Raw genomic sequence first — 25,775 nt, forward strand, 5'->3', positions numbered from 1 at the left:
AGCAGGAAGCATCAACTCCCATATGTACCTTGACCAGGCAAGCCCAGGGTTTCAAACCAGCAACCTCAGCATTTCCAGGTCGATGCTTTATCCACTGCGCCACCACAGGTCCGGCAGCAAGGAACCTTTTAACTCAACAATATAATGAACATTTCCAGTTGGATGTCTCCCCAGGCATTTTATATTCAAAATGCTTAGAATAATACCTTTTTATGTCCCCAAACCTGCTACCTCTTGTGTCTTCTACTTCAGGAACCAACACCATATACCACCAGGTGTTAAGGAGCTCATTCTTCCTCTTTTCACCATCGTAGTCACCAGCATCTCACCAATTTTATGTGTCAATATTGGACTGAAATTCTGATTTCCTAGGCCCTGGCTGGTTGGCTAAGTGGAGAGAGTGTCAGCCTAGTATGCGGACGCCTCCAGTTCAATCCCTGGTCAGGACACACCTGAGAAGAGACCATCTGCTTCTCCTCCCCTCACTCACCGCCCCCTCATCCCTCTCGCAGGCACAGGTTCAGCCCCTCAGCGCTAAGGATAGCTTCATTGATTCAAGCATCAGCCCCAGACAGGGGTTGCTAGGTGGATCCCTGTTGGGGCGCATGTGGGAGTTTGTCTATCTCCCTTCTTCTCACTTAAAAAAAAAAGAATCTGCTTTCCTTTATTGACAGATTAAAAAAAAAAAAAAAAAAAAAAAAAAAGACATGCCTGACCAGTTGGTGGTGCAGTGGATAGAGCGTCGGATTGGGATGCGGAGGACCCAGGTTTGAGACTCCGGGGTCACCAGCTTGAGTGTGGACTCATCTGGTTTGAGCAAAAGCTCACTAGCTTGAGCCCAAAGTTGCTGGCTCAAGCAAGGGGTTACTCGGTCTGCTGTAGCCCCACGGTCAAGGCACATATGAGAAAGCAATCAATGAACAACTAAAGTACCACAACGAAAAACTGATGATTGATGCTTCTCATCTCTCTCTGTTCCTGTCTGTCTGTCCCTATCTATCCCTTTCTCTGACTCTCTCTCTCTGTCTCTGTAACAAAAAGACCCCAAAAACAAACAAACAAAAAAGGACAATCTTTTTAAGTTAAAAACACAGACCTGAGCCTTGACCAGATAGCTCGGTTGGTTAGAGCATCATCGGGAAACATGGAGGTTGCCGGTTTGATCCCCAATTAGGGCACATACAGGAAGAAATAGATGTTATCCCTCTCTCTTTCCTCTTTCCTCTTCTCTCCCTCTAACATCAATAAATAAATGAAAAACTACAGGCACTATTTTTCTTTTTAACCACTTTTTTGAGGTATGATTGAGATACAAAATACTGTACATATTTATATGTACAACTTGGTGAGTTTGGAGATAAGTATACAGCCCTCCCTTGCCATATCGTGGTTCACTTTCGCAGTTCACTGTATCGCAGATTTAAAAAAAATTTTTATTTATTTATTCATTTTAGAGAGGAGAGGGAGAGACAGAGAGGAGAGATAGAGAGAGAGAAGGGGGGAGGAACTGGAAGCATCAACTCCCATATGTGCCTTGCCCAGGCAAGCCCAGGGTTTCGAATCGGCGACCTCAGCATTTCCAGGTCGACGCTTTATCCACTGCGCCACCACAAGTCAGGCTGTATCGCAGATTTTAAAATCATATATATCTAATTTTGTATCATGGATTTTTCATTATATTGAGGGATTTTGTGGTATATAGGTATTTTTATATATTTATTATTTCAACTATTTTTTGTGGTAAAATAAGCATTTCCTAGCCTAAACATTTGAAAACAATATAAAACTATATAAAAATTAATTAAAACATATTAAAAGAGCCTGACCTGTGGTGGCGCAGTGGATAAAGCATCGACCTGGAAATGCTGAGGTCGCCGGTTCGAAACCCTGGGCTTGCCTGGTCAAGGCACATATGGGAGTTGATGCTTCCAGCTCCTCCCCACCTTCTCTCTCTGTCTCTCTCTCCTCTCTCTCTCTCTCTCTCTCCCCCTTTCTCTCTCCTCTCTAAAATGAATTTTTAAAAATTAAAAAAAATATATTAAAAGAATATTACTGTACATTCACTGGTGAACACCCATATAGAATTTTATATGTTCTTAAAATTACGCACGTTTAAGAGTGTAGAAAGTGTTTAAGAGCATAGAAAGTGTTTATAAGAGTGTAGGAAAGCCTGACCTGTGGTGGCGCAGTGGATAAAGCGTCGACCTGGAAATGCTGAGGTCGCCGGTTCAAAACCTTGGGCTTGCCTCGTCAAGGCACATATGAGAGTTGATGCTTCCAGCTCCTCCCCCCTTCTCTCTCTCTCTATCTCTCTCCCTCTCTCTGTCTTCTCTAAAAATGAATAAAATTCAAAAAAAAAAAAAAAAAAAAAAAAAAAAAAAAGAGTGTAGGAAAGGCCTGACCTGTGGTGGCGCAGTGGAAAAAGAAAGCGTCAACCTGGAAATGCTGAGGTTGCCAGTTCGAAACCCTGGGCTTGCCTGGTCAAGGCACATATGGGAGTTGATGCTTCCATCTCCTCCCCTCTTTCTCTCTCTGTCTCTCCCCTCTCTCTCTCTCTGTCTCTCCCTCTCCTCTCTAAAAAATGAATAAATTTTAAAAAATTTAAAAAAAGAGTGTAGGAAAGGTTTATAAGAGTGTAGAAAAGGTTTATAAAGCCTTAAAAAATATATAAATAATAAAGTAAATTTAAGGTCACTACTTCGCAGATTTTCACCTATCACGGGAATTCTGGAACCTAACCCCCGCGATAAACGAAGGACCACTGTATACCAGTGAAATCCTCACTAAAATCAACACCACAGCATTCATCACCTCCAAAAATTTCTTCCCACCCTCTGTGTGTGTGTGATAAGAACACAACATAAATATGTGCTCTTAACTTTCTTTCTTTTTTTTTTTTTACAGAGACAGAGAGAGAGAGAGAGTCAGAGAGAGGGATAGACAGGGACAGACAGACAGGAACGGAGAGAGATGAGAAGCATCAATCATCGGTTCTTCATTGCGACACCCTAGTTGTTCATTGATTGCTTTCTCGTGGGGCTTTAGCAGACTGAGTAACCCCTTGCTCAAGCCAGCGACCTTGGGTCCAAGCTGGTGAGCTTTGCTCAAGCCAGATGAGCCCGTGCTCAAGCTGGTGACCTCGGGGTCTAGAACCTGGGTCCTCCAAGTCCCAGTCTGACGTTCTATCCACTGCGCCGCCGCCTGGTCAGGCCTTAATATCTTTTTATTAAAGGTTCCCATTTGCTGTAGGAAAATATCCACACCTAACTGCATATTTCATTATTTCATGTGCTGCCTCCTACCTACCTCTTGAGCTTTTTTCAAGGCTCTCTTCGCTTCATGACTCTACATTTTTTTTTGTACTTTTTCCAGTTCTTTGCAGGAGCAGTGTGCTTTAGTCTTTGTATTCTCTTCCTGAAGCACTTTTTTTTTCTGTTACTCAACACTAACTGCTACCCAGAAATATTTTTCTGAGGAAGGCCTCTTCTGACTCACTAGACTCAGTAAGATTTCCCAGTAATCAGCTCCCCATGTTGTAACTCCAATCAGGGCAGTGTTTATGTATTGAATGGAACCAAAGTTTTGCTACACAGAAGCTGCCTTTTGAAATATTGATTTCAAGCTATATATGAAGAAACAAGACTCAAAGAACCTTTGGCACTCCCCGCTTTCCTGCTCCAGAGATTCAGATAGAAAAACCAGCTTTAGAAAGGTTAAAATCTTTGAATGTATGCTGTATCCTCAGTTGAAGTAAGTGTGGTAAATAGGACTTCAGGCAGGGGCCAGTTAGTGAGGTACCCCTGTGTCCCATTGTTTCTGAGTTGCCTCAGAATTTTCCTGCCAGGTATGTTCGTTCTGCTCTTCCTTAGTTACATGTAAATTGCCCATTCTCACTTCTGAAACCTAATACCCCATTCCCTGCCTTCTCCTTTGTCCAAAAATGTCAGATATAGCCAACGTCACTGTGCTGTCTTTGGAATTTTCACGCTTATGTGAACTCCCCACGTACCTATATTAAGATTTTGATTTTCTCCTGTTAATCTGTCCCCGTTAATTTGATTATTAGCCAGCTAGAATTTAGAAAGTAAAAAGAAATATATTGTTAATTTTTTAGCACCCACAGTATCTATTCCCCATTGTATCCTTAGTGACTAGCCAGGGCTTGCAACATGTACAATAAATATTTGTTGAAAATATAAATTTGCCTGACCTGTGGTGGCGCAGTGGATGGAGCGTCAACTTGGAATGCTAAGGTCACTGGTTCAAAACCCTGGGCTTGCCTGGTCAAGGCACATATGGGAGTTGATGCTTCCTGCTCCTCCCCCCTTCTCTCTCTCTCTCTCTCTCTCTCTTCTCTAAAAAATGAATAAATAAAAATAATTAAAAAAAAAAAAAAAAAAAAAAAAGAAAATATAAATTTATATTCATTCCTGCAGGTGAAATCTAATGTGATTCCATAGTTTTCTTTCTTAAATTTTTATAAATTTAAATTTTGCACCTGACCAGGCGGTGGCGCAGTGGATAGAGCATCGGACTGGGATGCAGAGGACCCAGGTTCGAGACCCCGAGGTTGCCAGCTTGAGCGCGGGCTCATCTGGCTCAAGCAAAAAGCTCACCTGCTTAGACCCAAGGTCGCTGGCTTGAGCAAGGGGTCACTCGGTCTGCTGAAGGCCCACAGTCAAGGCACATATGAGAAAGCAATCAATGAACAACTAAGGTGTCGAAATGCACAACGAAAAACTAATGATTGATGCTTCTCATCTCTCCGTTCCTGTCTGTCTCTGTCTATCCTTCTCTCTGACAGTCTCTGTAAAAAAAAAAAAAAAGAAAATTAAATTTTGCGAAACAGCAAAACTTGTTTTTCTTTGGCACTATTTAAAAAATATTCAAAATTTTAATTAATATAGTTATTAATGGTATGTTTCTTACATTGAAGTACTGTACAAATTCAGATAATCACATTTTACATAGAAATATACATCCAAAGAAAATTTCGTTGAAATTTACCTAAGCATAATGATTTCAGCTCCTGCCATCTACTGGATATGTAGTATAGTTTTTGAGGGTCCTATTCTCAGAGTGCTTGTCCAGGATTCTAACAGGATTTTAAAAATTTATATTTAAATCATGTTATAATTAATGAACAGTTTTTCATTACTACATTAAAAAGCCAGTAATAACAATTCCCTTTACACATAAATTGTTTTTTAAATTGTGTATTATTTATATTACATTCTAAAACACATTTTTAAAATGGTTAGACATATATTTTTATGGTGATAATTCACAATTTGGGTTGGAAACATCCCCCCCCCAAAAAAAATTACTGTGCTTTTTTGCTTTTAAGGTACTTAAAATTGCCCTGGCTAGTGGCTCAGTGGATAGAGTATCTACCTGGCGTATGGACATCCCAGGTTTGATCCCAGCTCAGAGCACACAGGAGAAGCGATCATCTGCTTCTCTCCCCCTTCTCTCCCTCTCCTTCTCCTACAGCTAGTGGCTTGATTGGTTCCACCATGGCCTTGAGCTCTGAGGATAGCTTGGTTGGTCCAAGTACATCAGACTCAGGTGCTAAAAACAGCTTGGTATTTGAGCATCAGCCCTAGATGGGGCAGCCGGTTGGATCCCAGTCGGGTGCATGCAGTGGTCTATTTCCTCTCCTCTCAGTTAAAATATATAGATAAATAAATAAATAAGATACCTAAAATTTGGGTCCTGGCTGGATAGCTAGGATGGTTAAAGCATCGTCCAGAAGTGCAGAGGTTGCCAGTTAGATCCCTGGTCAGGGCATATACAGGAACAGATTGATGTCCCTGTTTCCCCTCTCTCTCTTTCACTTCCTACCCCTTCCTTTCTCTCTAAAATCAATAAAATAAATATTTTTAAAATTTGGAAGTGTGATTAGTCCTCAGCAGGGTTTGGTCTGTATATGGCTGGTAAATCATCTGCACTGGCAGCTGGTTGACTGAATGGTTCAGCAGCAGCTTCAGGACTGGACTGTGCCCCCTCCAGGTCTAGCCTGAGCCTTATGTAAGATGGGAGAACAGCAGAAGTCCTATCATGTGTCAGGACTTTAGAAAGGGCATAATCTGGCTCTGGCCTGTTAGCTCAGTGGATAGAGCATCAGCTTGGGTGTGGACGTCCCAGGTTTGATTCCCTGTCAGGGCACACATGAGCAACCATCTGCTTCTCTACCCCTTCTCTTCCCTTTTTGCCTCCCCCAGCCAGTGGCTCCATTGGTTCAAACATGGGGGCTGCTGAAGATAGCTGGCTGGCTCAACCCAGTCAGCCTTAGGCACTAAAAATAGCTCAGTTGATTCCAGTGTCTGCTCCAGACAGGGTGGATCTTGGTGGGGGCATTTGTGGGAGTTTTTCTCACTGTCTCCCTTCCTCTTATAAGAAAGAAAGAAAAGGAAGGAAGGAAGGAAGGAAGGAAGGAAGGAAGGAAGGAAGGAAGGAAGGAAGGAAGGAAGGAAGGAAGGAAGGGGAAGGAGGGAAGGAAGGAAGGAAGAAAGAAAAAGGAAAGGGCAGATTCTGAATTAATACAATTTGGGTACTCAGTGTCCACTTGCTACCTAACTGCCTTCCCTCTGTCATAAGAAAGAATTCAATCTGTTATTTACACTTGCCCAGAAGTCCTGAAAGTAATAATTTGCTTCCACTGGGGCAGTCTCAATCCATAAATTGGGTTGACAGCAAAAACAATTTATAAAAAAATCAAACCAAACCAAAATCAGGATTCTCAGTTAAATGGGAATTTCAGATAAATAACAATTTTTAGTATAAGTATGGCCCAAATATTGCATGGGGCATTATAATATAGGGTCTTACATTTTTATCTGGGAACTCTAGTATAATTCAACTCAATTACATTTCACAAATATTTTGAGGGCTTCTCTGTGAAAGCAGAGAGGAAGGATTCTTGGCACAGAGTCAGTGAACTGTCTAGTAAAGTAGAGGCTTTGCCTGGGAAAAATCTCAATCAGGCCATTCAATAAAACTTCCTAGAGGAATTTTAACTCTTAAAAACAGTTGTAGCGGGCCTGACCAGGCGGTGGCGCAGTGGATAGAGCGTCAGACTGGGATGCGGAAGACCCACGTTCGAGACCCCGAGGTCGCCAGCTTGAGTGCGGGCTCATCTGGTTTGAGGAAAAATTCACCAGCTTGGACCCAAGGTCACTGGCTCAAGCAAGGGGTTACTCGGTCTGCTGAAGGCCTATGGTCAAGGCACAAATGAGAAAGCAATCAATGAACAACTAAGGTGTCGCAATGCACAACAAAAAACTAATGATTGATGCTTCTCATCTCTCTGTTCCTGTCTGTCTGTCCCTGTCTATCCCTCACTCTGACCCTCTCTCTGTCTCTGTAAAAAAATAAAATAAAATAAAAAAAAAAAAAAAAAAAAAAAAAAAAACAGTTGTAGCCTGCCTGACCTGTGGTGGCGCAGTGGATAAAGCGTTGACCTGGAAATGCTGAGGTCGCCGGTTTGAAACCCTAGGCTTGCCTGGTCAAGGCACATATGGGAGTTGATGCTTCCAGCTCCTCCCCCTTGTCTCTCTCTCTGTCTCTTTCTTTCCCTCTCTCTCTCCTCTCTAAAATAAATAAATAAAATAAATAAATAAAGTAGAAAAAAAAATACAGTTGTAGCCTGACCTGTGGTGGTGCAGTGGGATAAAGCGTTGACCTGGAACGCTGAGGTTGCCGGTTCAAAACCTTGGGCTTGCCCGGTAAGGCACATAGGGGAGTTGATGCTTCCTGCTCTTTTTCTTTTCTTTTTTCTTTTTTCTTTTCTTTTCTTTTCTTTTTTCTTTTCTTTCTTTTCTTTTCTTTCTTTCTTTCCCTTCCTTCCTTCCTTCCTTCCTTCCTTCCTTCCTTCCTTCCTTCCTTCCTTCCTTCCTTCCTTCCTTCCTTCCTTCCTTCCTTCCTTCCTTCCTTCCTTCCTTCCTTCCTTCCTTCCTTCCTTCCTTCCTTCCTTCCTTCCTTCCTTCCTTCCTTCCTTCCTTCCTTCCTTCCTTCCTTCTTTCTCTCTCTCTCTCTCTCCCCCCCTCTAAAAATCAATAAAAATAATAATAAAAAAAAACAGTTGTACTCAAGAAAATGTTCTGGGGAGCTCTTGGCCCCTTAGGGCTGCTGCCAGCAGCGCACAAGCCTCATCGGAGAGGTAGAGACACCGTGGCGCCTGAGGGGCCCTTGGATACTCATGCTGGGTCGCAGCGCTCCCAGGTCGGGCAGCTCGGGACGCTCGGGCCTTCGCCGTGGTCTGCGATTAGCCGTGCTAGATCCCTGCCCTCAGCCTGCCGCCTGCTGGTGCCTGTGTGGAGGTAACCTGTCATTGCATTGTTGCACCACGAAGTGTCTGGAAATGCCTATGACGTCCAGCTGAAGCTGACTAAAGAGGTACTAACAATTCAGAGACAGGATTTCATCTGTTTTAGTGGAAGCAATCCCCATGCAAATCACAGAACTGTTATATACTTCACGGACAGCCCATTGATGGCTTGGGCCTGATTACAAAGGGAGGCGCTGAGCACAGAGTCCCTGTAGTCATATCGAAAATATTCAAAGACCATGCAGCTGACCAAACAGGGATGTTGTTCAGAGGAGACGCCATTCTGCACGTTAATTGCACTAATGTAGTAAGCTCAACCCACAAGTAAGCGATGTATCATCTAAGAAATGCCGGCGATGAAGTGACCACTGCTGTTTAGTATTTCAGGGATGTACCACCATTTCTGAAGCTGTCACTAGGATTCCTGGGGCCACATAGTGACCACAGCAGCGGGGCCTCCTAGCCCTCCTTTGACAGGAAATTCAGAGAACTGGATTCAAAACATGTATGTGGCCCTGGCCCCGGTTGGCTCAGCGGTAGAACGTCGGCCTGGCGTGCGGGGGACCCGGGTTCGATTCCCGACCAGGGCACATAGGAGAAGTGCCCATCTGCTTCTCCACCCCCCCTTCCTCTCTCTCTCTTCCCCTCCCGCAGCCAAGGCTCCATTGGAGCAAAGATGGCCCGAGCGCTGGGGATGGCTCCTTGGCCTCTGCCCCAGGCGCTAGAGTGGCTCTGGTCATGGCAGAGCGACGCCCCGGAGGGGCAGAGCATTGCCCCCTGGTGGGCAGAGCATCGCCCCTGGTGGGCATGCCGGGTGGATCCCGGTCGGGCGCATGCGGGAGTCTGTCTGACTGTCTCTCCCCGTTTCCAGCTTCAGAAAAAACAAAAAACAAACAAACAAACAAACAAACATGTATGTGCATCTGACAAGTAGAAACGCTGTGTTTCACAATGGACTTTGCTTTGGGATTCATCTAGTTCAGCAGCAGGACCAAGAATGTCCTCTGGAGATTTAATTTCTCTCAAGCTTCAGGGATCTTCAGATGATGGATAAGCTCAATTCAAGCTGCTGTTTCCAAATCTTAACACCAAACAAATTGAGATCAAGGAACTTGAATCCCAGGACCTGAGAGCTGTCCTCTACTTAATTCACTCCTTACTAGTGGTCAAGGTGGCCTCTGGAGACCCCATTTTCATAGACAGTCAGATCCTCACCAGGAAGTACCTGTACAGCAATTCAAGAGTTCTGTTGAGTGGTGAAAATTAAATTATTTTCTTAAGAAATAAATCTTACCCTGGCCAGATGGCTTGGTTGATTAGAACATTGTCCTGATGCACAGAGGTTGCTAGTTCAATCCCCAGTCAGGCACATACAGGAACAGATCAATGTTCCTGTCTTTCTCTCCCTCACTCCCTCCCGTCCTCTCTCACTAAAATCAATAAATAAAAAAATTTTATATAAAAAAAGAAAAGAATCTTTCCTGCACAACATTGCAACTTTGTATGGTTTTTATTTATTTTTAAAGATTATATATATATATATATTTTTAAAGATTTTATTTATTTATTATAGAGAAGGGGGGGAGGAGCAGGAAGCATCAACTCCCATATGTGCCTTGACCAGGTAAGCCCAGGGTTTTGAACCGGCAACCTCAGTTTTTCCAGGTTGACGCTTTATCCACTGCGCCACCACAGGTCAGGCTATATTTTTTAAGATATTGTATTTATTCAGTTTAGAGATGAGAGAGAGATATGGGAGGAAGAGAAGGAAGCATCAGCTCCCATATGTGCCTTGACCAGGCAAGCCCAGGGTTCCGAACCAGCAACGTCAGCATTCCAGGTCGATGTTTTATCCACTGCGCCACCACAGGTCAGGCCTTTGTATGGTTTCATAATGAGCTTATAGTTGTGAAACCAATAAAATCTACCCCCTTTCCAAAAAAAGAAAAATGAAAATGTCCTGGTTGGAGCAAGATTCTACTGGCTATGCTATGGTGGCAATTCCTCTCCACATCCAACCCCCCCCACGAGAACACACAGTATACTTGGAGATCAGTATGGGAGTCATTGTGCTGGAGCTGTACTGGAAGCAAACTCCTAAGACCTCTAAGAACTTGGTTGAGTTGGCTCGTCAAGGTTACTACAACGGTACCAGATTCCACAGTCATGGAAGACTTCATGATCAAAGGAGGTGACCCAACAAGGACAGGTTGAGGTGGTACATCTATCATTGGCAAACAGTTTGAAGATGAACTTTATCTAGACTTGAAATTCACAGAGGCTGGAATTCTTGCAATGGTCAATGCAATGGTAATGAGTTCTTTGTGACCGTAGCTCCCACCCAGTGGCTTGATGGCAAATATAATTTTTGGCTGTGTGTGTCAGGGTAGAGGAATGGTGAAAAAAACTCCCAGGACCCCCATGTTTGTAAAGATCACCAAAGCATACCCTTCTCAGTTGTCTTGCTGCTCTCTTGGGCATACCAGGTCTCCTGAAATGGCCCAGAGAACTAGCTTCCAGATGACCTACAATGACACATAACTCTAAACTTCATTTTAGCCTTGCAAATCACGGAGGTAGGGAAGCCTGGAGTGTTTGGTGAGTTAGAGATGAAAATGTATTTTAATTGAGTGCTTCTTTTCTCTCTTCCTGAAGCCTAGGTAGATAGAGCATTTGCAGAAATGCCCATACATGATCATATACAGGTTACTGTTCACTGCAGATGCCCCATACTCTTCTTTTGTGCTGATACACCTGGAACAAAATGAAGCCAACTCTGTCATTTTGCAGTGCCTGACCAAAGTTCTTTTTGTGGAGATTTATATTCTGGACTACACTGCAGTCTTTGGTAGCTGACAGCCACGGAATTAAAAATCAAGTAGTACCTATCACCTTTTTGAACTCTGTGCACACCCTATTTTGGTCTCCTACACTGTTTTATATTCTTTTTTTTTAAATTTTTATTTTCTTTATTCATTTTAGAGAAGGGAGAGAGAGAGAGGAGAGAGAGACAAGGGGGAGGAGCTGAAGCATCAACTCCCATATGTGCCTTGACCAGGCAAGCCCAGGGTTTTGAACCGGCGACCTCAGCATTTCCAGGTCGACGCTTTATCCACTGTGCCACTACAGGTCTGTTTTATATTCTCATATCTTAGCAATACACTGTGGCACAGAGAAAGTACATGATTAATTTCAAGATAGAAACCTCAGAAATCATTTTCAACTCATTTATCACATCCAATTTGTCATCAGGCCCTGTACATTTTTACCTCCAGCACCTTTTGAACCCATTCTCTTTGAACATTTTTGTTTCTATTGCCTTCTTCCAAGCTTTATTTCTTACCCAGAGTACCACAGCAGCCTCCTAATCTACATTTCTGGTATCATCTGCCCACATCCATAGGCCCCGCCATATCTTTCAGTTTTCAAGGTCTACATATTGTGTTTTCTCTGCTTTAAGCCAGGTTTTTTCTAGACCACTGGTACCTGCTAGGCGTTTCTTTCCTTTTCTTATTGAGAGGTGGGGAGGCGGAGACAGATTCCTATATGCACCGGGACCGGGATCCACCCAGCAAGGCCCCTACAGGGCAATGCTTGGCAACTGAGCTATTTCATCACCTGAGTGGAGGCTATAGAGCCATGCTCAGCACCCAGGGCCAACTTGCTCAACCTATTCGAGTCATGGCTGTGGTAGGGGAGAAAGAGAAGGGGAAGGGGAGAAGCAGATGGTTGCCCCTACTGTGTGCCCTGACCAGGAATTGAATCTGGGACTTCCACATGCTGGGCCGACGCTCTACTGCTGAGGCAGTGGCTAGGGCTCTTTTCCCTCAACTGAGCTATCTGGCCAGGGCCCCGCTGCAGTGTTTGTAACTAGTGTCCAATGTTGCTTGATACCAAGGCATATTTACAGGCAACCAAAGGCATAAAGAATTCCTGGAACTATTTTTGCACCATATTGAAAACTGGCAGCTGCTCCCCCAATAACCTAACTCAGTGGTTGGCAAACTCATTAGTCAACAGAGCCAAATATCAACAGTACAATGACTGAAATTTCTTTCTTTTTTTTTTTTTTTAACAGAGGCAGAGATAGACAGGGACAGAAAGACAGGAACGGAGAGAGATGAGAAGCATCAATCATCAGTTTCTCGTTGCGCGTTGCGACTTCTTAGTTGTTCATTGATTGCTTTCTCACATGTGCCTTGACCGCAGGCCTTCAGCAGACCGAGTAACCCCCTGCTGGAGCCAGCGACCTTGGGTCTAAGCTGGTGAGCTCTTTGCTCAAGCCAGATGAGCCCGCGCTCAAGCTGGCGACCTCGGGGTCTCGATCCTGGGTCCTTCCGCATCCCAGTCTGACGCTCTATCCACTGCACCACCACCTGGTCAGGCTGAAATTTCTTTTGAGAGCCAAATTTTTTAAACTTCAACTATATAGGTAGTTACTTTCCTTATTATTATTATTTTTTTTGTATTTTTCTGAAGCTGGAAACGGGGAGAGACAGTCAGACAGACTCCCGCATGCGCCCGACCAGGATCCACCCGGCACGCCCACCAGGGGCGATGCTCTGCCCCCTCCCCCCCCCGGGTGTCAGAGCCACTCTAACGCCTGGGGCAGAGGCCAAGGAGCCATCCCCAGCGCCCGGGCCATCTTTGCTCCAATGGAGCCTTGGCTGCGGGAGGGGAAGAGAGAGACAGAGAGGAATGGGGGTGGGGTGGGGAAGCAAATGGGCGCTTCTCCTATGTGCCCTGGCCGGGAATCGAACCCGGGTCCCCCGCACGCCAGGCCGACGCTCTACTGCTGAGCCAACCGGTCAGGGCCTACTTTCCTTATTGAGGTAGTGCCCGCACATGGTGTTTTGTAGAAGAGCCACACTCAAGGGGCCAAAGCGCCACATGTGGCTCGCGAGCCGCAGTTTGCTGACCACTGACCAACTTGACAAAGATGCTACTAGGAGAATTTTGCTGCCTGCTTAGAATGAAACATACAAAATTACCTCATGGCTTCAGTGAGTTTTTGTGCTTTTTTTTCCTCTTGTTCTAAAATGGGCATGTTGTCAGTTCCTAAATTTACTTGCAAGTATTGTTAGGGGAAAGGTCCTGGTATTTGTTTGAGGATGACATATCGTATTTTCTCATGTATAAGACGCACCTTAATTATGGGGCCTGAAATTTGAAAAAAAAAAAGTATTACATAAATTATTGAACTCAAGTTTTATTCATCATAAAATTCATACAACTTCTCATCACTATCAAAACTCCCATCGATAAGCTTGTCCTTAGCTGTGTCTGATGACAAATCACTACCTTCATATATTGCCTCATCCTCAGTTCCATCTATGGCATTTGAAATGCCACACCTTTTTGTGTGTGTGACAGAGACAGAGATAGAAACAGAGAGGGACAGATGGGGACAGATAGACAGGAAAGAGAGAGATGAGAAGCAACAAATCTTTGTTGCAGCTCCTTAGTTGTTCATTGATTGCTTTCTCATATGTGCCTTGACCAGGGGGCTCCAGCAGAGCAAGTGACCCCTTGCTCAAGCCAGTGACCTTGGGCTCAAGCTGGTGAGCCTTGTTAAAACTAGATGAGCCCATGCTCAAGCTGGCGACCTTGGGATTTCAAACCTGGGTCCTCTGTGTCCCAGTCCAATGCTCTATCCACTGTACCACTGCCTGGTCAGGTAGTAACTTCTTTTTCATCAGCAATTCTTCTTGCCTCATGCTGAACCATCTTTGTGGACACAGGAATCCCAACTGCCCTTTGCTTTTCAACCTATATCTTCAATATATCTTTCCTCTCTGAATCAGGCCAATTTGCTGACTTGCCTCTCATGGCCTTCTCCGTGGCGTTTTCAGTAGGGTTTCTTCTTCCCGTAGCCAGGCTTGGACTGATTTCTCAGCTGGAGAAGGACCAAACTTACATTCAGCAGCATGATTTCCATTCACTTTTGCAAACTAGATCACTTTTAACTTGAATTCAGCACTGTACAAAAATCTTTTCTGAGCCATTTCTGGGCAGAACGTGGCAAAACGTAACCTACCATAATATACCAGTAACAAGCGTGGAACAATGAACGCAAAGACAAGTGCAAAAAAGCGGGAAATGCATGTAAAAATACCTATGACAATGAGCGCAAAAAAAGGGGGAAATGCAAATAAAAAAACCTACAACCACTGTATAAGACGCATCGTTTTTAGACCCCAAATTTTCAAAAAATGGTGCATCTTATATAATACATGGGGAAATACGGTATGTAGTAAATGTGAAGACATAAACAGTTTAACAAAAGTATGTTCCATTTCTTGTGGAATATCTAAATGCATCCTTCCTCATGCGCAGCCGATAGTATTATTGTTTTTAAAATAATACTGTGAAATGCAAATGTACTTGTTTAACAAGTTAAAAACACTAAGTTCCAGCCCTGGCCAGGCAGCTCAGTTGGATAGACTAGCATTGTCAAGATAAGCCAAGGTTGCGAGTTAGTTCCTTGTTAGGGCACATACAAGAATCAGCCAATGAATGCATAAATAAGCAGAACAAAAAAATGTATGTTTCTCTCTCTCTGTTTTCCTTCCTCTCTCTCTCAAATCAGTAAGTAAAAGTTAAAAATAAAACAGTCCAACCCATTGTGGCACTGTGGATAAAGAATTGACCTGGGACTCTGAGGGATTTTTCTTTTTTTTTTAAGAGACAGAGAGAGATAGAGAGACAGGAAGGGAGAGAGATGAGAAGCATCAACTCATAGTTGGCAGCACCTTAGTTGTTCATTAATTGTTTTCCAGTGATCCCTTGCTCAAGCCAGCGACCTTTGGGTTTCAAAGCCAACAATTCCACACTCAGGCCGGTCAAGCCCAGACCCACGCTCTATCCACTGTACCACCACCTGGTCAAGCTGGTGTCCCGGTTTTGAAACACGGAGGTTGCCGGCTTGAGCACAGGGTTCTCAGCTTGAGCAAAGGAACATGGACATGATCCCATGGTCACTGGCTTGAGCCCAAGGTCGCTGCTGGCTGGGCTGGAGCACGCCCCCTCCCTCAGGCACGTATGTGAAGCAATCAATGAACAACTACAACTAAGTGCCGCAAGTATGAATAGATGGTTCTCACCTCTCTCCCTTTACCCCCTCTCTCGCTGCTCCCTGAAATTAAAAAATAAAACCCCCACTGAGCTCCAAAGAAGTTTCTTTCTTATAATGACCAAGCGGCCTACTAAACCTAATCTCCAGCCCATAGGAAGTGTTCTGTGGCGGTCTGAAAACCCCCCGAAAACACAGACCCTGACACGAGTTCTGGGTTCCAGTTGTAGCTTTGACCAACTTGACGACTCACACCTCGCTGGATCTGTTTCCCTTTTGTAAAATGCGGCGGAGACAGGGGCTGGGTCTGGAAGGTGTATCAGACGCTAAGTAGCCTCTGACTCCCTGAGTCGAATTACAGAAGTCACGGATAGCACGCTGGAGCTCCCACCTTTCCGGTAAGGACGGCCACGGGGAGGAGCCGCCGCGGAGTCGAGCCGCCTTCCTGCCGGCGCAGGCGCAGGCGTACCAGCGTAAGGCCCCCGCCGCTCTCCGCTCCCGGCACTCTGGTTCCCGGGCTGCCCCGGGGAGCGCGGTTGGTGGAGACACCGAAGAGGGGCGGGTCAGGAAGTGGGGGCGCGGCGGCGGGGAGCCGGCCTTGAGTGACGGAGTGGTCCGTGCACGCGGAGCGCGAGAGCCGCATCGGTGCCCCCGGCCTCCGCAGAAACGATGGCGGAGGAAGAAGGTGACGGCTTCGGGGTCCTGCCCGCCAACTCCCCCGCGGTGGTGGGGAAGGGTCAGGGGTGCGAGGGGCCCCGAGGCCTGGGCTATAGGCGACCGCGCGGGGCGGAGTGGGGAGGTTTGTGGGGAAATTCAGAGGGAGCCGAGGGAATGGCCAGAAGTTTGTCGGCGGAAGTGGAAGTAAAAGTTGGGAATCGGCTGTGAAAAGCGAAAGCTGTGGGGGAAGTTGTTGAGAGGGAGGTCTGTTAGCAGGTAGTTTACGGGGTGGGGACAGTGTTTTAGAAGGTGTAGGTAGAGGCACTGCGGGCCCGTTTGAAAGCGATGGCCCTTTCACCAGGTGCGCTGCGTTCTGAGCGCGCTCTTTAGTGAGGTCAGGATGCAAAGTCACCGGGTGAGGGCGGGCGCGCCAAGGGTGCAACGAGAAGCGGGGCTGGGGTGAACCAGGAGGGGTGAATTGGGAGGGGATGAACAGGCAGACACTGGAGAAAGCCAAGTTCACTTACAGGTTAGGAGGAGATGGCAGAAGTAGACGGACTGTAAGGAGTTGGGGATTCAGAGGCCTGGAGTGCTTTGAGGGTGAAAGTGGTGGGACGGAGAAAGCTTTCCATGGCCCCGCAGGGCCAGTGCCAAGAAAAGCATTCTTCCAGCAGTATTTAGTCATAGAAAATGATAGGTATGAGAGAAAGATGGGAATTGGGAGGAACTTACTTAGAGAAACCTATTATAGGAAGCATTCATGGCATAATAACTTCATGATACCCATACTAGTTTCAGGGACAGTTATATATGATGGTGTCACTTGACTGAGCAGTTTTCATTTTGGTGGAAAACATAGTAACTTTTTATCATATTGAGTGGAGTTTTGAATATGATCTATTTAGATTCTAAGCCTTACTGAACCAAGAGTGCAAGAGAGAGTTTCAAGAATTCAGTGGAAAGTGATTTTAAAAAAAAATTGTAAGAAGTGTTAGCTGTTTGTGACTTACTGTCTCGCCTTTATGTTCACACTCGCTTCATATTTGCCTTCTGTTCCTTGAGATTTCAGCGTGTTCAAACTGGTTTAAATTTAAAACACTCCACCGAAAAACAACTTCAGAAACAAAACTATTTGTGGTTGATAACAAAGAATGTAATTCCATTTGTTGCTTTGGTTTTATCTTTGGTTGCAGTATATTATTAAAACACTTTTTTTCTTTTCTGACTAATTGCAAATCTCTGGGAGTAGGTTGATAGCTTGTATGTTTCCATGAGCCCTTTTCATGCTTGTTAAAGCAGTGATATTCAATGTGTGTGCGGCAAAAAGTTTAAAAACATGCCAGTACCTGACTATGTAGTCAAGGACACTGACCTCTTTTCTCTATTGTCAAATAAAAAAAATGAGAACACCCAACACAACACACAACATTAGCCATCCAGTGTGAATGAATCAAAATTAAACCATTTTTTGGGTCAGATTAGCTATATATATGAGATAGGAGAGATAGGAAGGGAGAGAGATGACAAGCATCAACTCCTAGTTGTGGCACTTTAGTTGTTCATTGATTGCTTCACATACCTGCCTTGGGGGAGGGGGCTCAAGCCAAGCCAGTGACCCCTTGTTCATGACCTTGGGCTCAAGCTGGCAACTTTGGGGTTTCAAACCTGGGACTTCAACAGCCTAGGCCAGTGGTTCTCAAAGTGTGTGCCAGGGCACACTGGTGCACCCTAGAAGATTTCCAGGTGCGCCCTAAGGTATTCTAGAGAATTATGTGCCTGTTGGGGACCGAAAAACTAACAGGGTTTTTAGAGTTTAGATTTTTGAGGAACAGATGTGGGAATTGGCTGTAAGCTGATAGTCTGCCCAACACCCCACCTCACTTGCCTGATTAGGTTGCAAAAGGCTGTTAAACTGTGGTGCTGGATTGTTTACACTACCCCCATGTTCCCCAGAAAGACTGTGGAGGCAAGTTTCTTCTATCCTTTGTTTAATGTCAAGTTAAGATGATATGTATGGTGGGGATTTTCTGTACTCAACACAATTAAGAGTAAAAAGAGAGGAATTCTTCAATGTATTGATGAGGAAATGAGAGTTTGCTTTTTAAATATATGCCCAAACATTGAAGAAATCGCTAGGACACATCAGGCTTATGTTTCTCATAAACACAAGAATGAAAAAACTTAACACATTCGCGCCAGGACCTGCCAAATTTACTAAATCTCACTATGAATGTATCTATATATATAAAAAGATAACATTTTTGCCATTTTTTAATTTTTTAACCCCTGTTTTTTACGAATTCTAAAAAGCATAACAAAAAATGTAACAAAAATGTTTTTTAATATCAGAATAAATTTAATTTTGTCGTATTTATTTTGTTTACCATAAAAGCACGCTTGGACTTTATATTTTTTTTCTTTAATATTTGACTTAATTATTATAAGATATTTCTCAGAAATTTGTATTTGTAGGATTTTAAATGTGCCCCAACTTCAAAAGGTTTGAGAGGGATAGACAGGGACAGACAGGAACAGAGAGAGATCAGGAGCATCAATCATTAGTTTTTCATTGCGCGTTGCAACACCGTAGTTGTTCATTGATTGCTTTCTCATATGTCCCTTGACCGCGGGCCTTCAGCAGACCGAGTAACCCTTTGCTGGAGCCAGCGACCTTGGGTTCAAGCTGGTGGGCTTTTGCTCAAACCAGATGAGCCCGCGCTCAAGCTGGCGACCATGGGGGTCTTGAACCTGGGTCCTTTACATCCCAGTTCGACGCTCTATCCACTGCGCCACTTCCTGGTCAGGCCCAAGTTGTACTTTCTGCTCCCTGAAAGCATGTTCACTTTTTTTGCTTGCTGAAATTGGCATGTTAAAATCAGTGCATGAATTTAATATGATAATTTTTTTTCCACTTAAAAATCTTACTAGAGTCTGACCAGGTGGTGGCGCAGTGGATAGAGCGTCGGACTGGGATGCAGAGGACCCAGGTTCGAGACCCTGAGGTCACCAGCTTGAGCACAGGCTCATCTGGTTTGAGCAAAGCTCACCAGCTTGGACCTAAGGTCACTGGCTTGAGCAAGGGGTTACTCAGTCTACTGTAGCCCACGGTCAAGGCACATATGAGAAAGCAATCAATGAACAACTAAGGTGTCACAACAGCAACGAAAAACTGATGATTGATGCTTCTCATCTCTCTCCGTTTCTGTCTGTCTGTCCCTAACCCTCTCTCTGACTCACTCTCTGTCTCTGTAAAAAAAAAAAAGAAAATCTTACTACACAATATCTTAAAATGTATTGCCTATTAGCATTAAGAAAATAAAGCATTATAGTTCCTTTGTAGTATATTTATCTGTATGGTCTTTATCATTACTAATACAGACTTTTTTTTTCTTTTTGTGACATAGAGAGGGAGAGAGGAACAGACAGGAAGAGAGAGATCCTCAAGTCTTCGTTGCTGCTTCTTAATTGTTCATTGATTGCTTTCTCATATGTGCCTTGATGGGGGGGGGCGCTACAGCAGAGTGAGTGGCCCCTTGCTCAAGCTAGTAATCTTAGGCTCAAGCCAGAGACCTTGGGCTTCAAGCCAGAGACCTTTGGGCTTAAGCCAGTGACCATGGGGTCATGTCTATGATCCCACGCTCAAGCCAGTGACTCCATGCTCAAGCTGGTGAGCCTGCGCTCAAGCCGGCGACCTCAGGGTTTCAAACCTGGGTCCTCTGCGTCCCAGTTCAATGCTCTACCCACTTTGCCACCACTTGGTCAGGCACTAATACAGATTCTTGAGAGATGACTGTTAAGATTTGTATGCTTCATAAATTATTTTAAAACTGAAATTTTTGTCTAAGTTCTTTTATAAATAAAAATCCATGTATGTGTACAGAGAACACTTTATTAAAGTCCCTATAAGATGATTTATTTTTTAAAGAATTTTTAAAAAAGAAAATGATAGCTTTTTGTAAAGAATACTTTTTTTATGTGAATACTCCCTTTTCCCAGTTTATCTTTTTCTTAAATGTGTACTTTTAGATTCTGTCTAGTAAAAAGACTTATCTAATCCATTGGTCACCATACTTTTGTTAACTACTTCAATATATTTGTTAACTTGATTTCTGAACTTATCCAATTAAATTTACTTTTTTTTTTTTTTTACAGGGACAGAGAGAGAGAGAGTCAGAGAGAGGGATAGCTAGGGGCAGACAGACAGGAACGGAGAGAGATGAGAAGCATCAATCATCAGTTTCTCGTTGCAACACCTTAGTTCATTGATTGCTTTCTCATATGTGCCTTGACCACGGGCCTTCAGCAGACCAAGTGACCCCTTGCTTGAGCCAGCGACCTTGGGTCCAAGCTGGTGAGCTTTTAGCTCAAACCAGATGAGCCCACGCTCAAATGGCAACCTCGGGGTCTCGAACCTGGGTCCTCTGCATCCCAGTCCTATGCTCTATCCACTGCGCCACCGCCTGGTCAGGCCATTTAAATTTACTTTTAAATCCAGTACTATTAATGTGTTTAACATGCACATGTAACTACTAAGTAAACTTCTTATGGCTATTTTTTCCTTGTATGCTTTTTAAATAAAATTATAAACAATAACTATGTGAAGATTTTATTTGGCTTTACATAAACTTCATTCTTGTTAGTCTAACATTTGCTTTAATTCTTAGAAGGGGAAAATTAAAAGAGCCTCATGAAGAAGGAATATAATGGATATTAGTTGACCCAGATTTGTATGCAAAACAACCTCAAAATTGACAGTATAAAAAAATTGACAGTATGGCTTTTCTAATAATGTCATTTTATGATATATTCAGTGGCTTCACTACTTAATGTGACTACATAATAAATGATAGTATAGAAATGGTTAAAAATTAGACTAGTCAAACTTAAGCCGCAAAATATATTGTTTTCTCACTATGTCAGTGTTTAAAGATATTTTGGTGAACACGAATTTACTTTGATGCTATTTTGAAATATATATATATATTTTGTGTGTGTGTGTGAGAGAGACAGAGACAGAAACGGACAGACAGAAAGGGAGAGAGATGATAAGCATCAATTCTTCATTGCGGCTCTTTAGTCTCCTTCATTGTTCATTGATTGCTTTCTCATATGTGCCTTGACCCTGGGAGCTACAGCAGAGTGAGTCACCCCTTGCTCAAGCCAGGGACCTTGGGCTCAAGCCAACAACCTTGTGTTTCAAGCCAGCGGACTTTGGGCTCAAGCCTGTGACCATGGGGTCATGTCTATGGTCGATCCCACGTTCAAGCTAGCAACCCTGTGCTCAAGTTGGTGAGCCCCCACTCAAGCCGGTGAACCGGTGACCTCAGGGTTTGGAACCTGGGTCCTCCGCATCCCAGTCCAACGCTCTATCCACTGCGCTCCCACCTGGTCAGGCTGAAATATATTTTATTCATTTTCTACAGTAAAATTAGAGAACAATCCATCTAATCAGCAACAGTAGCTGATTTATTCCTCCCCCCCTTTTTTTTTTAGTAAGAGAGAGAGAGCGAGGAAGGGAGAAAGAGAAACAGATGGAGACGGAGAAAGACAGGTAGGGAGAGAGATGAGAAACATCCTCTTGTAGTTGCGACACTTTAGTTTGTTGATTGTATCTCACACGTGCCTTGACCAGGGGATCCAGCCAAACCAGTGACCCCTTGCTCAAGCTAGCGACCTTTGGGCTGAAACCAGTGACCATGAGGTCATGTCTATGATCCCACGCTCGAGCTATTGACCCCGCGCTCAAGCCACTGACCTCAGGGTTTCAAACCCGGGTCCTCAGCGTCTCAGGTCAGTGCTCTATCCAGTGTGCCACCACTTGGTCAGGCCATTTCTCCTTTTTTGACTTCTCTCTTAGGCTCATATTTCATTGCCAAAAACTATCACTAAAAGTAAAGACAAGACTCTGACCAAGTGGTGGCACAGTGGATGGAGCATCGACTTGGGATGCTGAGGACCCAGGTCCGAAACCCTGAGGTCGCCAGCTTGAGCGCAGGTTTACCAGTTTGAGCATGAGGTCACTGGCTTGAGCAAGGAGTCACAGGCTCAGCTGGACCCCCTCTCCCCACAGTCGAATCATGTTTGAGAAAGTAATCAATGAAAATAAAAAAGATTTCTTAGCCCTGGCTGATAGCTTGATTGGTTAGAAGAGCATTGTCCCAAAGGGTAGAGGCTTTCAGTTCAGTCCTGATCAGGGCACATACAGGAACAGATCTGTGTTCCTATCTCTCTTCCTCTTTCACTAAAATCGGTAAATGAAAAGACTACTTCTATAAGGAGATAAATTCGTGTACCACCTTATAAACTTTACAAGACACTCTGTAACTATACAACAGCAAATTCTACCCCATAAGATAATTAGTTCTAAGGAGGAAAAATAGTTATGTTAACTATAGTACATTTCTACTTAATTTGGAATTAGTTACCTGGTTTGAAAGTACTTCATTCCTTTTTTTAATTGGCTATATAAAGGTAGATAGTTTAATACTGGGACATTTTATGAGATTTCCCCAATATAGGGATATTTGTAGGTTCTGCCTATTTTGTTTTTTTGGGTTTTTTAGATTTTTATTTATTTATTTTTAAAGAGAGGAGAGGGAGAGAGGGAAATGGAGGAGGGTGAAGCGGGAAGCATCAACTCATAGTAGTTGCTTCCTGCATGTGCCTTGACCAGGCAAGCTCAGGGTTTTGAACTGGCAGCCAGTGTTCCAGGTAGATGCTTTTTTTTTTTTTTTGTATTTGTGTGTGTGTGTGTGTGTTTCTGAAGCTGGAAACGGGGAGGCAGTCAGACAAACTCCCGCATGTGCCTGACCGGGATCCACCCAGCACGCCCACCAGGGGGCGATGCTCTGCCCATCCAGGGCGTCACTCTGTCACGACCAGAGCCACTCTAGCGCCTGGGGCAGAGGCCAAGGAGCCATCCCCAGCACCCGGGCCATCTTTTGCTCCAGTGGAGCCTCGGCTGCAGGAGGTGAAGAGACAGAGAGGAAGGAGAGGGGGAAGGGTGGAGAAGCAGATGGGCGCCTCTCCTGTGTGCCCTGGCCAGGAATCGAACCTGGGACTTCCGCACGCCAGGCCGACGCTCTACCGCTGAGCCAACCGGCCAGGGCCTTTTGTATTTTTCTTAAGCAAGGAGTGGCAGACAGACTCCCAAATGCTCCTGACCAGGATCCATCTGGCAAGCTCACTAGGGGACAGTGCTCTGCCCATCGGGGCTGTTGCTCCATTGCAACCACAGCCATTCTAGCATCTGAGGTGGAGGTCATGGAGCAATCCTCAGCGTCCGGGCCAACTTTGCTCTAATAGAGCCTTGGCTGCAGGAGGGGAAGAGAGACATAGAGAGAAAGGAAAGGGGAAAGGATGGAGAAGCAAATGGGTGCTTCTCCTGTATGCCCTGGTCAGGAATCGAGCCCAGGATTTCCACACACTGGGCTGATGCTCTACCACTGAGCCAACCAGTCAAGGACCAGGTCAATGCTTTATCTACTGAACCATTGCAGGTTAGGCTAAGCCTATTTCTAATACCTAAATCTATAAGACTGTTGAATGATAATAGTACCACAGCATTGTGAAATTCTGCAGAACTTCAGAATTATTTAAAAAATGAAGTATAGTTTTATGATCGATGTATTTTATTATATTTTGATTTAAAAAATTGTTAGTCCATGAATTATGCATGTAACTAATAGGTGACGAGTAATATTTGATTAGTTAAATAATAGTTTGTTTCCCAATCATAGAAAAAAGTTTAGTTATTCTAACTTATTTTGAAAATAGGATCATCTCAAAAGAAGAGCTAATGGGTTTATCAATAACACTGAAAGCACATATTGGAGGCAGAACTTATATTGTCTTTTTGTATGGAAGCAGTTTTGTGATGAGTGCTAAAATAATTATGGGAAAAGTTATCTTTGTTATTAAAAGGTCTTTGTGTGATTTTTTTCTTAGTATAGTAAAAGTTAAGCATTTGGGTTACAGACAGAGTAATTTGATACACATTGCAATAACTTTTCAAACATTTTAAGGACCAGCTATAGAACTGCGCCGAAGAAAAATGCCGAAGTCTTCAGAAGATAAAGAGTCTGCCAAAGAAGAGAAAATTGATGACATTCTCGTTCCTGAAAGACCTCCAAAATGTAAGTTCAATATTTTAAATGTATAAAAATATTTTGTGAGTAAAATGTGGTGAGACCAGTCAACTTATTAGGTTTTACTCTAGAACAGCCTCTAAGTCTCACTCATTTACCACAGACATTTATTTCTGATTAACATTACATGGCTGAAGGTTGGCTGATTTAGCTTTATGTGTCACAAAGGAACAGCCCCTATATATGAGGCATGTGTTTCTTGTGGCCAAGGAAAAGAGCAGGCTAGCAGGCAGAGCCATGCAGTGCCTCTTAAAGTTTCTGCTGAACTGGCACACTGACACTTGTAGTTATATTTTATTGGCCCAAGGAAGACATATAATCAATCCAGAAAATGGAATTGGGAAAGTATACTCTTGACTACATGGAAGCATTGCAAGTCATGGTGGACAGGGATGAATAATCTTTTTATAGGAAAGGACAAAATAGTTTGGAATAATAGCAATCTACTGTATTTTGTCTTTTTGGTCATACATATTTTCTTTTCTTTCTCAGACAAAATATATTTGCTACCTCCCCTACCCCAAAGAAGACAGTCTTATCCAGTCATGGCATCAATCTCAAAGGCCAAGTTCTTATCTACATCAGGGTCCAGTATGACTCATTCTGATCCGGAGATTTATAAATTAAAAAGACAAGTTATCTGCTTTGTGTCAGGGATCCCCAAGACCACACCCATGTTCTGAAATTAACTAGAAGGACTCACAGGTGTCAGAATAGAATCATAGTCACAGCTCTGATTTACTCTCATTTCTATGATTTACTACAGTGAACAATACAAATCAAAGTCAGCAAAGAGAAAAGGATTATGGGCTGAAGTTTGTAAGAAACTGGGTACAAGCTTCCAAGGTTTCTCCAAATGGAGTCACACAAGATGTTCTTAATTCTTTTAGCGTTTCAAATTTTAACATTGGTAGTCTTGTCTACCAGGAAAAGCTCATTAGTGATTCTGCTCAGGGTTTTTTGTTTGTTTGTTTGTTTTTCTGAAGCTGGAAACGGGGAGAGACAGTCAGACAGACTCCCGCATGCACCTGACTGGGATCCACCCGGCATGCCCACCAGGGGGCGACGCTCTGCCCACCAGGGGGCGATGTTCTGCCCCTCTGGGGCGTCGCTCTGTCGCCACCAGAGCCACTCTAGCGCCTGGGGCAGAGGCCAAGGAGCCATCCCCAGCGCCCGGCCATGTTTGCTCCAATGGAGCCTCGGCTGCGGGAGGGGAAGAGAGAGACAGAGAGGAAGGAGAGGGGAAGGGGTGGAGAAGCAGATGGGCGCCTCTCCTGTGTGCCCTGGCCGGGAATCGAACCCGGGACTTCTGCACGCCAGGCCGACGCTCTACCACTGAGCCAACCGGCCAGGGCCCTCAGGGTTTTTAATGGCAGCTGGTCTTGTACCTTCTGCCTACTCCATACCAAAATTCTAGACTCCCAGAAGGAAAGTAGTAGCATGAACCACATTAAATTTTTTTTTTTTTTGGACAGAGACAGAGAATCAGAGAGAGGGACAGATAGGGACAGACAGACAGGAAGGTAGAGAGATGATAAGCATCAATTCTTCATAGCAGCATCTTAGTTGT

General features: G+C 44.1%; 1 protein-coding gene, 1 long non-coding RNA gene and 1 pseudogene across 7 annotated transcripts in view; 2 read left to right on the plus strand and 1 right to left on the minus strand.

Annotated features, from left to right (window-relative positions):
- The first annotated feature begins 8,325 nt into the window (after window positions 1-8,325).
- On the plus strand, window positions 8,326-9,596 carry LOC136398558 (gamma-2-syntrophin pseudogene; annotated as a pseudogene).
- A 1,736-nt stretch (window positions 9,597-11,332) lies between these two features.
- LOC136398035 (uncharacterized) lies at window positions 11,333-15,806 on the minus strand. Its single transcript, XR_010749967.1, has 3 exons — window positions 15,602-15,806; window positions 13,149-13,292; window positions 11,333-11,491 (listed from the first exon to the last, which is right to left on the minus strand). It is a non-coding gene; the product is annotated as an uncharacterized lncRNA (long non-coding RNA).
- A 112-nt stretch (window positions 15,807-15,918) lies between these two features.
- Window positions 15,919-25,775, plus strand: part of DPY19L4 (dpy-19 like 4) — a 96,691-nt gene continuing 86,834 nt past the window's right edge. For 3 of the 6 annotated variants that reach the window (XM_066379147.1, XM_066379146.1, XM_066379150.1), the window contains exons 1-2: window positions 15,919-16,086; window positions 24,083-24,193. In XM_066379147.1, the coding sequence (XP_066235244.1) occupies window positions 16,071-16,086; window positions 24,083-24,193 (127 nt within the window). In that variant the 5' untranslated portion in view covers window positions 15,919-16,070. Of the gene's footprint in view, window positions 16,087-24,082; window positions 24,194-25,775 lie in introns of those variants that run through there. The other 3 variants (XM_066379144.1, XM_066379149.1, XM_066379148.1) reach the window with 3 other exon arrangements.

The sequence above is a fragment of the Saccopteryx leptura genome, chromosome 3, assembly GCF_036850995.1.
Source record: "Saccopteryx leptura isolate mSacLep1 chromosome 3, mSacLep1_pri_phased_curated, whole genome shotgun sequence".
Classification (NCBI taxonomy): Eukaryota; Metazoa; Chordata; class Mammalia; order Chiroptera; family Emballonuridae; genus Saccopteryx; species Saccopteryx leptura.